This window comes from Copidosoma floridanum, unplaced genomic scaffold (genome assembly GCF_036245765.1).
Source record: "Copidosoma floridanum isolate Cflo_tuat_1 unplaced genomic scaffold, Cflo_Japanese_pri ptg000004l, whole genome shotgun sequence".
NCBI classification, from domain to species: Eukaryota; Metazoa; Arthropoda; class Insecta; order Hymenoptera; family Encyrtidae; genus Copidosoma; species Copidosoma floridanum.
This window is the reverse complement of record NW_028321881.1, coordinates 33,224,882-33,241,010: the sequence shown is the minus strand read 5'-3', so window position 1 is coordinate 33,241,010 and position 16,129 is coordinate 33,224,882. Positions and strand designations below refer to the sequence as shown.

The 16,129-nt window shown below is 31.1% G+C and overlaps 1 protein-coding gene across 2 annotated transcripts in view; it reads right to left on the bottom strand.

The window, feature by feature from the left end:
* Window positions 1–16,129, bottom strand: part of LOC106640139 (uncharacterized) — a 520,358-nt gene that overhangs the window by 224,512 nt on the left and 279,717 nt on the right. For both annotated transcript variants that reach the window (XM_089595683.1, XM_089595692.1), the window contains exon 5: window positions 7,188–7,427. In XM_089595683.1, coding sequence (XP_089451809.1) covers window positions 7,188–7,427 — 240 coding nt within the window. The remainder of the gene's footprint in view (window positions 1–7,187; window positions 7,428–16,129) is intronic.

Genomic DNA, 16,129 nt, shown 5'->3' with positions numbered 1-16,129 from the left:
GATAAACAATTAAAAATAAAAAGAAAGGTATAAAATCAAAATAAAAAAATTCAATGGAAAAAAAATAAAATAAACAAATATGAAATGATAAGAAAAATAAAATGGAAAATAATTAAAAAATGAAATCAAAAAAAGGAAATGAAATCAGAAGACATTAAAAAATGAAATGAAATGAAAAAAAAAATGGAAAAAGAAATGTAATAAAAATACAGGAACTAAAATTTTAAATAATGAAAAAAACGAAATGCATTAAAAAAAAAAGTAATGAAATAAAATGAGATCAAAAAAGACATGAAAAAATTCAATGGAATAAAAAAAAAAAAAAAAAATAAAGTAAATTAAAAAATAATAATGAAATTAAATAAGAAAAAGAATAAAACGTAGTAATGTAGTTCATATATGTAGTACTTATTTTTATAGAGCTTTGTTCTTCATATGGATCTGGGGACCCCCTTGTTACCTGAGAAATTGTGTGTCTTTATATTCATCTCATGTTTAAAGAACTTTGTTCTTACCGTGGGTCCCATGACCCATTCATACCCCCTGGTTTTTTTTTTCATTTCTTGTTTTATTTTTTTTGTTTCTCATTCCATTATTTTTTTTTAATCTCCTTTACGTATTTTTTTTTTTTCCTTTTTTTTTATTTAATCTTCTTTTTTTCGTTCTTTTTTTTTATTTCATTTTTTTTTTCTCATTCCATTGTATTTTTTTATGTCTTTTTTTATTTCATTCCATTTTTTGTCATATATTATTACATTACTTTTTTTTCTTTAATTTCCTTTTTTTTAACCTGAGTTTTTTTTCTACGAAGAACAAAAAGAAATATTTTAAGCTCTTTTTTTTAAACATCTGTTAACAGGATCCTTAAATACAACTGATTAAAAGAATAACTTGAGATATTTTTATAAATGATGTTATGTAGTTTTAAACCCTACATATAACACTTTTGACAAATTTTTAAGGAAAATCAAGTTTTTGGTAATAAAAAATTAGGGATACTCAAGGAAGCACAATTTATTAATTAAAAAAATAACACAAAAATTATGTAGCTTGAAAATTACGCTCCCATAAGATGTAAGCTCTTTTATCTCGTGCAATCTTAAAAACAATCAATTTTGTTTTTATTAAATCAACAGTAATTAAATGGTGAACATTTTATTGTATATTTTAGGATGAAAATAGAAGAGTGATAATGTATACTTCAAAGTTGCAATTGCATATTGCTATTACGTGTCCAAGGTCTGTCCTAAATGTGTCCAGAATACCTTGATACCTCCACGCTGGTTTTAGTCTTCGTCATCCTTCAAAGTAGCCCGATGTGATTGGACAACGTATTTCCAGCGAAGTTTTTACTTCTTGAAGCAATCCTGGAAGTCAATCCGAAATAGCTCTTAGTACATCTTCCACATCTGCTTGAATCGTCTGTATGTTACAGGAAAATGTGTAAAGACTGTACGGAGGCTGAAAAAATTGTACAACTTAGTGACTTGTTAAATAGTGCTGCACAAGGTTTGATGAATGCGATGGCACATTGCCGTGGTGAACAAGCCAGTCCGCTCAACCAAAGTTGAGGCCATTTTGTCTCAATTTCCGTATGCAATTTTTTTTAAACTTGAAGATAAAATACTATGTTGATTTTTTTACTGCTAGAATTATATTTATGGTGTACAACACCGTCATAATCGAAAAGAAAAATCAACATTGACTTAACAATGTTCCGACTCTGACGTCCTTTTTTGATCTGAGTGATACACATAACTTCTACTGTTAAGACTGTTGTTCTTTTTCGGGATCATAATCATAAGCCCACAATTCATCAACAGTAATAGCGCTTTTGAGTATACTTTCAGCATTTAAAAAAAGACTTCCGTATCAAAAAAAAAGTTAATTGTTCTATGAAGTTTTTCACTTTAAATACTTTTTACTAAAAAAAAAAAAAAAAAAGGCAAAAGTATAACAATATTAAAAAGTATTCAACATCATATCGTTGGTCATCTTGTTTCTATTACAAATTTATCCACTCCAATTCATTTGACTAATAGAAAGATTTATAGAATCAATGATGAAAAGAAGGGAAAGAAAAATTCAAAACTTTTAAAGTTCTTGATGAATGGAATATAAGTGATACATAATTTAAAATTTTTCTTCAATGAACAAAATTACTTGAACTTCTTATGAATAATTATTTATTTTAAATAATACAACTCTTAACCAACTGAAAAGAGCAACTAAAAATGTTCTTTAGCATGGATTACAAAACCTACAAAAGTATACGTCAATCTGACGATGAAATTTTTGTGAATTGTAAATTTTTCAATTAAAATACAAAATAGTGGTCATAAAGAGCCAGCACATCTAGAGCTCAATTTAATACTTGGAGCAACAACGTTAATAAGAATTTTACGTATGGGTCAAGGTTTATGGATTACAGATTTATTAAAGTACAACATTAAAAAAAAAATCATAAACAAAAAAGAATTAGTATCAAAATTTCCATACTAAAAATTATTTATAATCAAAAAATTTTTTATGACTATAAATAAATATTAAGTACAAATTCTTGACAACGTTACTTTACATTAAAAAAAAAAAAAAAAAACAATTTCATAGTCAACTAGATTAACAATTACTAAAATGCAAAGTAAGAATGTAACTTTTACTTGAATTATGCTTGATAATCATTTAGAAATAAAAGCATAGTTTGAAAAAAAATTTCAATTTTTCACGAATTGCTAATAGAACTAAAGTATTTCTACGGATTCATAGCTGTTAATTATCATATCATCATACTTAAAGCAACATTTTCTCAATCATAGAGAGGATTAAAAAAAAATTGTATAAAGCTGTTGAGTGATATATTAAAACTAATTAAGAACGATTAATCTTGAATCCACACTCTAATTGTAAGTATACTAAAGAAAAGAATTGATGATTTTGAAAGATCAATGGAATACAGAACGATAGGTTTCTTTATCGTAAAAATGTCCATAAACTATTACTAAAGTTTTTTTTTAGTTAAGAAAGCTTTATAAAGCTTTATCATTTATTATTGAATTGGAGTTTAAAATTTTTTTACCTGATTTATATCTGAAAAATAGGTCGTCAAAATTGTTTTACTTTAAAAACAGTGAGTATGTTTATTCGTAAAGTAAGTGCTAATTGAAAAAGTATCAACTTTCATGAAAATTTTTGAACAACTATCATTTCTTCGCAATTTTTGAAAAGATTTAAATGTCTATTATTATTTAAACAGTATCTAATAGTAATAGCTAGTTTTAGAAAAATCTTAACATTTCGTCTACGAGTTGTACAAACTATCTAAAGCTCATTCAGTCAGTTCCAATTCTGTCAGCCAAAAAAAAATGTAATCTAAGTTTATGTTTTTCTTGCCTTCAGGCAACTGATATTTACCAAACTTTTTCTCTGGCTCTGTTGGTCCAATGGACCTATTATGGCAAGATATACATGTAATGTCAAACTAACTTGTAATACAAGCAATAAAGTAGTAAACTATTTTTAGTGATCCTAATCAGTTTAAATAAAAGCTGAAATAAAGCCCTATCGGTAAAAAAAATTTTCTGAGTTTAGTGTCTCTAATTTCAAGTTAAAGAGGTTGAAAGAGAAAAAACATATTACAATTCACGTTTAATAATCGAAAACCTACACGCATATTCTGTCATTAACTGATAAATTTGAGTATGATGAGACTACAACTACGATTATATTATTTTTATCCATACGTTTTTTTCTTACTTATGTTCATTGTTAACATTATCAATGATAGATGCATCTTTCACAATCATTTTATTTTCATTCTTAACTCCTGATTGCTTACATTTTTACTGATCCGTCATTAACTAATAAAATTAAATGTAAAGAGTGAGAATATGAAAAAACTAAAACAATATTATAGAGAAAAGTGGGAGCATAAGTATTTCAAATTTTGGTTTTTAAATAAAAATTTACTGAGCACTTACTTTAAGAAAATATCTTGCAGGCTTAAAAAACAATAAATATTATATCAATTTTTTAGAAAAGGATAACGTTAGATGTCTTAAGGAGATTCAATACATATTGACAATGGCTAAAAGCTCTAACTTAGTTTTTGATTCATTCTATGTGTGAAGTAAAAAACATACGTTCATTTTTTGATCGGTCTTAGCCACGTAGTTATTAGGATATTTAAAAATAAAAAATGAGCAACTTAACATGGGTTGTTATAAAAAAATTGTTATAACCTAAAAATAGAACACCTTAGTAATAGTTAAAAAATCGAAAAAAAAAATGTTTCGATATTACAAATACTGCGAAATTACACGATCCTTTGATTTTTATTTGTATTGTAATTGAAGAGATCATCATTTTTAAAATAAAAAAAAAACTTTGGTTAGGTTTATGAGATTGATGCATTTATATTAGAGAAATAAACTGTATTACGTTCTGCCAGTGATGCCGTGAGGGTCCCACACCTCTGACTCCGCTTCGCCACCCCACACAAAGATTGTATCAAACCCCCTTAAGGAGGTGGACCACCTTTGGTAGGGGTACAAAAAAATAGACAGTCATTGATTATTCGATACAATTCCGTCTGAATGTGATTGTCAATTTGATACGAAAGTTTTTTAATTCTAATTTTTTCCGCATTTTACTTGTTTGCTAAACAAGGGTTACAAAATTTTCTTATACTTCAATATTTAATGTTTATAAATTATTGATGTCATTACGACAATATTTCTATATGGATGAAGTTATCATTTTTCTTTTGGATGAATTGTTATTGTTGATAACTGGTCTTTATTTTTATATGTTATATGTTTTTTGTTAAATATATGTTTACATTTTCGAATTTAAATTCATAACAAGCTTCTTTATAATTTTTCATGAATAAAATTTTTTTATTATTTAACTTGGAGCTAAATCAGCTATGGCAATCCTTCTGTCATCAGAACAAATAAGAATCTGTAAAATTGCAGCAATCACGCGTTGTCATCATAACGTATCAACTTATATTATACAAATTTTTTTATTCAAATAACAGTAGTCACTAGATTACGAGTAATATTGAAAGGTATATTTTAATTTATAAGCGAAAATTTTACCACACCCTGTTTTAGGAGCGCACATGCGCACAGGTCTTCCTTTATTCTTTGCACGCTCTGCAATTCTACAGCAAGTCTATTTCTTCGTCTCTGTCATCATTTTTCTACTTCAAACACAAGTGATCTATACGTACACGTAAGATCTAAGTATATAGTTGACAGAACACACTAGTATAACACGTACCTTGTCACCTTTTTGTGTAATTTTCCCTGGGAAATACATCTTTTTTCTTTTTAATGAAAATTTCAATCTATACAAAGCAGTTGACCAAGATTTTGTAGTATTTTTTCAAAGTTTCGTAAGATACTACGACCTTGTGCTGCTTAAGAAATAAATACAAAGAACTCTGTGTTGACTTTTTAATGAATCAATTGCTTAAGGGAAGCGTCACGCGTTGTCGCTTGGTAGATAAGATGCTATACATATACAAAGAATATGTATACATGCTTAAAACGTGAAGTTAAAACGTGAAACGCAAAGTACCAACTGTACACATTAAGAATCTCGAGGTATTCACTACAAACATCGAGAATTTTAATGTAGCGCCACTGTGGTTATTGATCCTAGGTGTACAAAAAATTTACATCTTAAGCCATAAAGTAAATATTCTGGATATGAGCAATTCAGATGAACACTGACTTATAGTAATCTTTCACATTTACCTACATGGTAGATTCAAGATTCCTAATGTGCACAACTGATACTTCGCGTCTCACAATGTCACCAATTTCTTCTTCTGCATTTAACGTGTAAACTTTATTTCCCGTACATCACAGTGTATGCAAGAACCATTTTAGAAAAAAATTTAAATATGGTTCGTAAATTAATGTTATAAAAACGTGTATTCAGAAATATTCATGTAACTTTCAGCCCATTGTTTACATCAAATATAAAATTCATAAGGGTAGCACAGAATGTACAGATTTTCTTAGGACTCTGAACGCGAATTTAAAGCCAAAATCACTTCAAAAGTCAACTTTTTTATGCTTGTTTGCGCAGAAGAGTGTCATTTCAATGATTACTATAAACGGAGTTAATGCATTATGCATGATAGGCACGTTTATCTTATTTCCAATGGATCATGTGACGCGATGGAGCAGTAACAACTTCGGTTACATGGTAAATGGGTAAAAAATATCAAAAACAAATAGTACCGTCCTTCTATTTTGGACCCTTGTATTATTCTTAAGTTTCCCTGAACGATTAAATATTCAATGACAATCAAGAAATTTTATAGAACTTTGTCTAACTGTTAATGGCTTATCTAGAGCTAGTGTATCTAAAGGGTCAGGGTACAAATCCATTTTACGACCAATTTTTTAGGTATATTTGTAGCTTCCTTTTTTTAAAATATCTCGTCACTAAACTTCTTTCTACTGAGCATGGTATAATATTTTTGTGCCATCTAGTAGTAATAAACAGCGGGAACTGATACTGAGATGATAAGGCTGACTCTGTCGCCGAAACAGTAAAAATCTATGTCTCAAAAATTCTTAATAGTAGTTGTTGGATACAAATGCAATTTATTTTTTCTGACAGCAGCCTGGCAGGTGAACATTTTCGTTCATAGCGCAAACTTACTTCCCTGTCACTGCAGCATGAAAAGTCGTTTACAACCCTAAGCTGGAAGTAAAGAAGGCTTAAATCGTCCGTTTGTCATCCTAAACTTTGCCTCAGAGTGAGTACACGAGCAATCTGAGACTTTCTTTACTTTTCTAGCCTAAGATCGTAATATACTGTAAAAATATTTATTCTAAAATAGAACTATATAATCTCATAGAAACTATATTTCAAACGCTCTAAGTATTAAATTAGAATATTGAGTTATAAAAAAAAAACTTTTTCATAATTTTTATGAAAATATAATGTGATGGCTTTGAAAGACCGGGACATCAGTCTTATTTTGTCAGACCTTTAGTGTTTTCAATACATTAAAAAAACGTACCCTCAATTTGGTTTTAATCCGTACTCTAAAATTATAACAATATTCATATGATAGACAGAATAGGGAAGGTGCGACTGCGTACACGGGTACAGATAGAGGTAATACTTTGTATACAGAGATAGAGAAATAAAGACATGCTTACTGTTTCGTTCACCACTAATGTTGTTGCTCGTAGTGGTAGGGGAAGAGGAGACACCTGTGCCAGCAATAGAGGCAGGCCTTCGGCGCCTTGGTGCACCTATCGAGCGGGGCCGTAGACTCACACCAATGGCACTTCCGATACCGCTGACGACGTTGGATATACTATTTATTCCACTCTGTTGGCTCATTGCACTTTGGGGCCGGGAGAAGCTACTTGGTGTCACTTCACCGCTTCGAAAACCTACAGACAAAAATAAAGCCACATAAAGCATATATTCTTTTGGTATTTCCTATGTATGGATTTATGCAGTCTTTTTTTTTATCCACGAGGGGGATAGTAGGTGAGCAATAGGTAGTACCTAGTAGGAGAGAGGGCCAGTTAAGTTTGTGCGATTGCACGATCAGGCTGTGACGTCAGGGAGCTTTATTCTTGAACGCCCGGATGCTGCTATCTGTGACGTAAGATGATACAGTGTTCTAAACATGGCTTCCTGTTGTAACGTCAAGGACGCATATTTGAATTCTAGTTAACTGCTCAGTGCAACGACCAAAAATTTCAAGATCATTTAAAAATAAATGTTAACTACGCAGCTCCGCAAATTATGTACAAGCACAAAAGATAAGCCATTGTGCACTCTGATAACATAACTAAAACCTGACAATGGTCGAGCACTGAATAATTAATAAGAAATATTTCCCACGATTTCAACACTATCGAGGGCCTATGCAATTTGCACTTTAAGTTGCAAAATTAACCATCCTCTTAAAACTGCGACATCAACAAATGGAAACGAATAAATATGTATGTATATATAACGCGATACGAATTTATAAGGAATTGTAAAATCATCTGGTTTGAGCTAATCAAGCTCATGCAGTCACATTTTTATTATTATTCCTTCCTTTTTCAGCAGCTTGATTAGCCTAAATCGGTTATGCAAATCATTTAACCTTAAGATTTACAACCTGCTGAATAAAAATTGTATTCACTAGAGAACTTTTGTATGGGAAAGCTGAACGCGATAACATAAGAAAAGAAAGACACTTTGCTTCCTAAGAAAGCAAGTGAAGCAGAGGAACTCAAAGAAGTCGTGATTGGAGAACTAGTCATTAGCGACCCCCCTGCCAGACTGCATTGCAAGATGTTGGAACCGTATGAAAGGCCAAGTATTTGGGAAAAAATGAGAGCTCTCGTCTGGAGGACAAATCCGGAGAAAACTCTCTCGCCTGGATGATTGTATCGGAGGACAACCCCGATACGTTATACCCAGCGACCGTCGTCAGCGAGCATTGAAAGAGCGACCTGAACCTGTCAGGACGTATACTCGAGCTTGAGACTTACCCGCACGCGTTCCACTACCCTGCCATATTCTTTTGACGATCTAAATTTAAGTAAAGAGTAAGTTATATTCAACTCTTCTCTCTTTCTATATTTTTATTTTCCCAAAACCTTTCCACCCGCAAAATTTAGGCACGACTCTGTAATTCTAAATTACGACTTGTTAGATTACTCGCACTAGCAAACTAGAGTAACGGGCAACGGGACCCTGCACTCTAAGTTCACCTTCCAACATATGTGCGACTACACTCCGAGGCTACTTAACCCCAACCAACGGAAATCCAGTGGAAAGCTTGGACGCACATATATAACATTCATAGAGGAAAAGGAGCCCACCTCGTTGCCTACTATGACTGTTCTAAAGCAATCGGCGTCTTCACGTATACATCATTGCTGAGGTAGCCTAACCCTAGCTGGACAACAGACCCAGCGGGAATCCAGACAGTGTATACGTGAAAGAAGCAGCGTAGCCGGGACACACTCTTCTGATTAAATATATGTGCAGTCAATATACTCCAAGTCCAGTCAATTTTCCAGACTATTAAGCGCAAACTTAGGCCTAAAATTAATAACGCTCTAGCTACGTTTCCCGACGTAACACTGTCTTTCGAAGTGCAAATCAAGCTATCAAGCTCTGGCATCAGGATGTCCCCAGATCTACGGTGTAGGCTACTGGCTAACAAACCTGCTCCCACGTATCGTAAGAGCAAAAGAAAGATGATCAAACATGAACCAGTGTTACTTATCTGTCGATGATTTTTTTTTTCTTATTATTGAGGTATAAAATATATCAGGGTAATTTTTGTACTTCTCGAGAACGGGCGTAGCAAGTTGTTAGTGAAAAAATGTACACTATTTCAGTCTCAAAAGTGGATTGCGTATCCCTTTTTACTAACCAACGTTGACTTACTTATCTTCGATGTAATTAATACCTTGCCTATAAATAGGACTGTGATTACTTATCTATACACATGCATTAGCCGTAACCCATAATTTTTTCTCTTTTCATTTAGTCGTTTAAAAAACCAGTATAATGGATTTTTTTTAAGAGCTGATGCATCAAGTGTTGCTAGCTGCTAGAAAAAAAAAAAAAAATATTAGAATGTTGTTTCATTACTTAAAGCAGATGGCGTATTCCTATTTTAACTGGTCAACGCTGGTTACTCATTTTTAACGCAGCACCTTGCCAATAAATGTAGTTACAATTTCTTACCCACACAGCATCGTGTGATTTCATGAATATACATACAAAAAATTATTCTACTATACACATATTGAATAGAGTGTATTGATCAAACCATGAGCAATATACCTATTAAATAGCACTTGGAACATCCATTTAATATTTTGAAGATTATTTACGTAAATAACATTATCTTTTTGAATAACGGCTTAAAAAGTTTTAGCTAGATACTTATCGGAAGCTTCTTATTGAACGTCAACCATATAATTCATGAACTAAACGCTGTAACAATCATTCTAACCCGTCTATCAATACGTGATCCTCTTATATACAACCACGAATTGTTATCATCCTTATCACTTTCCTAGAAGGTAGATCGGTATAAAAGAAAAGTTGAAGCAGCGTGTGATTCGTTGGAATACGTTAACGCAAGCTGTAAGCATGACAAAGAAATTTCACAGAATTTCGCGAATACCGACGCCCCATAAAGAGTTAAGTAATTTTCTGCATAATAGTACTGATAGAATACCAACGTTTGTTAAATAGTGATAACACTACCAAGATACGATATTTCTTTGATAATAATGAAACAGTGTTTAAAAATATTTCTGACTTACAAGCAGTCCATAAAATTGTCATCAAAGTGAATGAAAATTTGTTAAATGTTGAATATCTTTCATCAACGTTTTTAGCAGAATTTTAACAAAGGTAGAGGTGCGAAGGTCTGGACTTGATGAAGAATGAGACAGTCAAAATAATGAGTCTAAGTTGTGGAAAGATATTATAACGTAAGGACGGCAGTTACAGCAAAGAGTGAGAATTAAGCTATAGTAAAATTCCTTATACAGAAAAAATCTTTATTTAAAAGTGTGAAAAATTCTCGATAAGCAGAATGCTTCATAAAATAATATAGTATTGGCAGCATAGTTTTCGATACTGAAAAAAATTCAGAAACTGTTGAAGATTATAACTGTTGCAGATTAGAACTATTTTTTGGAGAAAAAAAATAATTACAAAACTTTACCTCTTTATTTCAGAGCAGGAAAAAAAATAAACATATTAATTTACTACTTGTAAGAAATTATATAGATGTATACTTATAACAAGATTATCCCTAGATTTTCTTATTTAATAGATCTGGGAAGGCTGTGTTTCACTTTACCACATTAATAAACTAGGCTGAATATTATATAAGAAACCAACGGTTATTCAAATGTATACAATGCTTAACAAACAAAATTTATAATTAAATGAAACATCTACAAAGAATTATCCTCAAACAAGATGAAGGAAGTATAACTGATGTTTAAACGAACTCCTAGTGAAGTCCCCCACCCCCCTCCCATACAATAATGATTCAGTTCTCCCCAATTTTTATTGACCCTGACATAATACTCTAAACTAATAAAGACTCCTTCATAGGGAACCTGGCTGACGAAGAGAGCGAGCAAGACAAAAAATTTTTTTCTCTGGACAGTGGCATCGTTTGGCGATTAGAAGAAGTACTATATCGTATCACAGGTAAAAATAAAAAAAATAAAAAATTAACAAAGAGCACAATAAGGTAAAGTAGGTAGTACTGGAACACATTCTACAACGAAAGTTGTAAATCCTTTGTTTTTCACGAAATTAACACTTTCATTGATGTATTTTAATTTTTTTTGGAAATTATGTATTTGATGAACTAATTACAAAACAAAACAAAAAGCTAGGAAGCTTTTAAATGATAAATAATTTGATTTAAAAAAAAAAACTGTTTTGCTGTAGTACTGGAACTTGTGTTCTCGTATGGCATGAATACTGGAACGATATCGAGAGTAGTAGTGGAACGTTAGTAATGGTATACGTTATTACAATCACAATTTAATTTATTTAAAAGTAATGACTTCTAATGGTGACTCACAAAAGTACAAAAATATATTGACTAATAGTTTACCGTTGTATAATCATATAATTAAATTTATAGCTTTTCTTGCTTTATTTTCATTATTTTCTTTAATAGATTTACTGTTCAATGACTTTTTTAACTCTTTTATTTGTAAATTATAATCTTTTTGGTCTTACACCAATATCTTTTTTGTTTCTTGATAAATTTTATTGGCATCTGGTTTTTTTTCTCTTATAAAAATTTCTCTGAATTTTTTCTCTCTTCAGTAAAACTTTTTCTTCTTTTTTTTTTAATTTCTCTTTGCTAAAGAACTACTAGCAAATCATCAACTAAGGCTGCTGGTGGAAGTTCTCGTGATAAAGTATTATTTTTCTTATTTTTGAGCTTGAAATACAGGGTAAGAAAATACCAGTTTAAAATTAGGTAAAATTGGTTCTTTTTCGTTATCACCTTAAATGAATAATTTTTAAAAATGTATGATAAATAAGAAACTATGAACGGCGTACAGTGTATACTCACTGGCACTAATTAAAAGATTAACTTTTACAGCGCTGTTCTCTTGTTGTGTGGCAATGTTTTACACTTGTGATTTAATCAATTTATTTTTACTCTATTTGTTTTGTTGAATGAGTCCACTTTTCTTAATGGTTTTATGTTCATTCGTATTTTTTAGCCCTTTTTAAACTTTAGTTGATAATTATTGAAGCACAAGTATGTCAAATCCAATTATTTTTGTTATTAAAAAAGGGATTAAGCACGTACTTAATCATTTACTTGTTAAAGTTAATGATAAATAACCTACCGTTACATGTCCAGAGTAAATAATTTTGAGGTTAGACTGCGTTATAAGCAAGAGGGTATTATTTTGCCCATTCACATTTATCCATCCGCACTTATATGAACACTTAATCAAAATACTAAGTAAAAATACCGTTATCACTAATATTTATTGAATCTTGCTTCATAAACACTAACTACGATTAAAGCAAGAGTTTAGACAGTCGGTCAATTGTACACTTGTTTACGTTCTGATCCTAGATGAAAAAAGAGTAGCAATACTGGAACGAGGTACGCCATTTCGTTCCAGTATTGAATACTCATTTTAAAATTGGGATGCATACTGGAACGAGTGATTTTTAGTTAAAAAATTTTTTTTGTTGGTCATTCAATACCTACTTTCAATTATAATTGAAATAATTATTATTACCATATTAATGACAATTAATAATTATTTTTGTACTGATCACGGTTTTTCTTATTTTCTATCGCAAAATGCAAAATTGATATTGAGATTCAAAATGAAAAAAATAGGTAAATTAACCGGCATCACCTAAGGGGTATTGTAAAATTTTTTTACTATTTTTATTCACTATTAAATGCTGTTATTTTAGTGCATTGTTACAGATAGTATTTTAAGGAATGTAAATATATTTCTTCTATCATAATTTACAGTTATATAACGTCTGTAACAACATTTTGTTAGCGTCGTTCCAGTACAGATGCCACTTTATGTGCTGTTCTAGTACTACCTACTTTACCTTAGTCTTCTTAAGGTAGTTGTTTCTAAATCAAAAGTATCTAAAAAGGTACAAAATTTTCAGCAAAACTAACATAAGCGTCAAGAAATATGAGTAAAAAATTTGAGACCGATTTACCCGGTCGTTATTGAAATATCCTCGCCAAAAAATCACTCTTTTAACATTGGAGCAATGGTGCAAACACAACATAGCCCCATAATTTAAAAAAATATAACTTACTGCATATCTATAAATAATTATAAAACTACTAAAAACTACCTTAGACAGTAGAGAAACACATACATTTTTTGAGAATTTTTTACTACACAGTTTTAAAGTAATAGTAATCAAAAAAGTGCTCTTCGTTTGATTTTCGAAGATAACCAAGTAAGTATCACGTATGGGGCAACGTCCTATTGTCACATGAGTACAAGTAGATAGATGTATATGTTTATGTGCGTATAAGTGTACGCAAAGGCATTCACATTTCTCTCTGATATTTTGAATACGGGATGATATATCAACCTTAGTATTGTACATCTATATGTACGATTGACCTATATATTGGGAAACAACTACCTTAATGCTGAGGGAATCAGTGAAGAGGAGCAGGGATAAGAAAATAAAAGAGAACATTCAAAAGAAAGCCAAAACAGTGATATTAAGTATCACTGCGTATGGACTCAAAACTTATTTATACTAGTAAAAAAATCTTTTACAAAACATGAACATGAAATACATATTTGTGATCGTTGTCTTTGTAATTCGACAAATAATAAATGGTTACAATTATTGACAGTGGAGTGCTCAAACTACATTAATCTAAAATAAATATGTCAAGGTACAATATTCAAATTCTTAAAATTTCAAAATCACATAAATAAAAATTGTGCACCATGTATTAAGAACTTGTAAGTTGCTTTTCTTAATACGTAAGAATAATCCTTCAAAGGAATTAAGAAAAAAAAATCAACTTTACGAATAACGTTTAAACGACAAACTTATATTTAAAAAAAAGATTTTTAATTTAGTCAATGCATACTCTTTTAAGCATACGAATATGCAAAAAGGGTGTATTCCCATACGATTGTGTAGCACCATTCAAAAAATATATAGAAATTACGTTTTTATCTAAAAATTATTTTTACAGTCAATTATACGATGCACATAATAGGGAGTGAAAATTAAACACATAGTCAATAGTCAAATGGTATAGAAAATTTTTTGTACTAAAACTATCGGACAGCAATCATATCCTCACCTGAAAACTGATGAACTTCTGTCAACGGAACTATTTAAAAACGTCAAAATAATGGTTTTAAGATTTTTAAATTAAAATCCACTCACCATTATTCTACTCCAGGCTTTAGTTGAGAAGTTAAGTTAACAAAAACTAAAAGATAGTTTGATGTATGAGATAACGGACCATGATTTTTGTAAAATAATAAAACTGAACACTAAATAATTTGATACATCAGATTATCAAAAAAATAAATTCATGATACCGTTAAAAAAATAACGTCAGGCTCATGAAAGATGAGTGTGATATAAATATGACATTGAAATTTGTTGGGCTGAAAAGTAAGATGTCAAGTATTCTCGTTAAAAATAAGAATATATTTAAGAAGGCATATGGTGGTTAGAGTAATATCGTAAAAAGTACCATAGATTTTAATTCTAAACGTTAAACAAAAGCGTATTCATATAAGATCACATTGTTATTAGCTCTACACTAAGAGGCAGAATAAAATTAAATTCAGTCCCCAAGATAAAAAAATGTGTTTTATCAAATACTAGCAGCCCCCCGTCACGGCTTCGCCCGAGACTTACTAAATAAAACACCGTAGTGTGTTGACATGTAATGTGAAACATTTTTAGTTAGAAAATTTTACACATATTCCCGATACATCTCAGAACAAAAATCTTCTTATTAAAAAGATTTTTTTCGGAATCTATATAGTTTTATTTGGTCAAATAATGTGTAAAAATTCAAAAAAATAATTATGCTGAAAAGAACCGTGCGTTCTTTAAGCCATAAAATAATCGGTGTCCATAAGAAGCCGTTGATCTACAGTTTCTCCTGTGTAATTCACGAAAACGGCTATTTTTTAAAGCTGTTAAGATTTTAAACCCCCGAAAAATGTATATTAAAAAAAAAATTTTTTTTCTCATATCTCACAATTTTATTACCAGAGCAACAAAGTCCTGGACCTTAAACCCTACATTTTTATTGCCACAAAAACAGAAATACATTTTCTACTAATTTAAAAGTCTGAAGTAGGATCTTTAAAGATTTCAGAGATTGCTGTGAGGGTACAATTAAAAGCTGATCTCTCACGTAATGGACTCTTAAGTTGTCGATTTTGACGCTGCTGTTTTAATCTCGATAAATTATCTGCGTCAGTTTCTTGACGCCTCAAATTGTATTCATTAGATACATTTGAAGTTTTCTTTCCAATATACCCTTTTGCAACTATTGGCATGCTTACGACTTTTATGATCCCTAAAGGCAATTTTCAGTCAACTTTGTTAATTTTAATACATTTGTTGGCAAGGAAGTTCGACGTTCGATGGCCCTAAAAAAGACCGGTGAGCTTCTTAATTTAACTCTTTCTTGACTGCAGTTAACAGAAATTGTGACTGCCTGGATACCTCAGGGTGATCTTCTCTGACTTGCTGTTGAAGACCCAGACTGATCGGGAGAAAAATTACAAAGTCCGAAGCTTTGGAGCTAGTTGTTGGGATCTTTCCCAACTTCTTCCGGTATAACGTCGAAGACGTTGGTGTCTAAAGCACCTTTTTTATTTGCAGATTCAGTTGTTTTGGTGATCTTAGAAGGGGTTATTGGTTAGTGATACTTGCCCAGTGGAGGCTGTCCCGTTGGCTCAAGTTTTTTTTCTTTTATAGCTGTTATAGGTTTGCCCAGCGAAGACCTTGGAGAGGATCAGTGATTCCTGGTTGAATGCTTAGAGTCGAGAGGGTAATATAGAGTCGTCGGTCACCGGGTTTTCCAGCC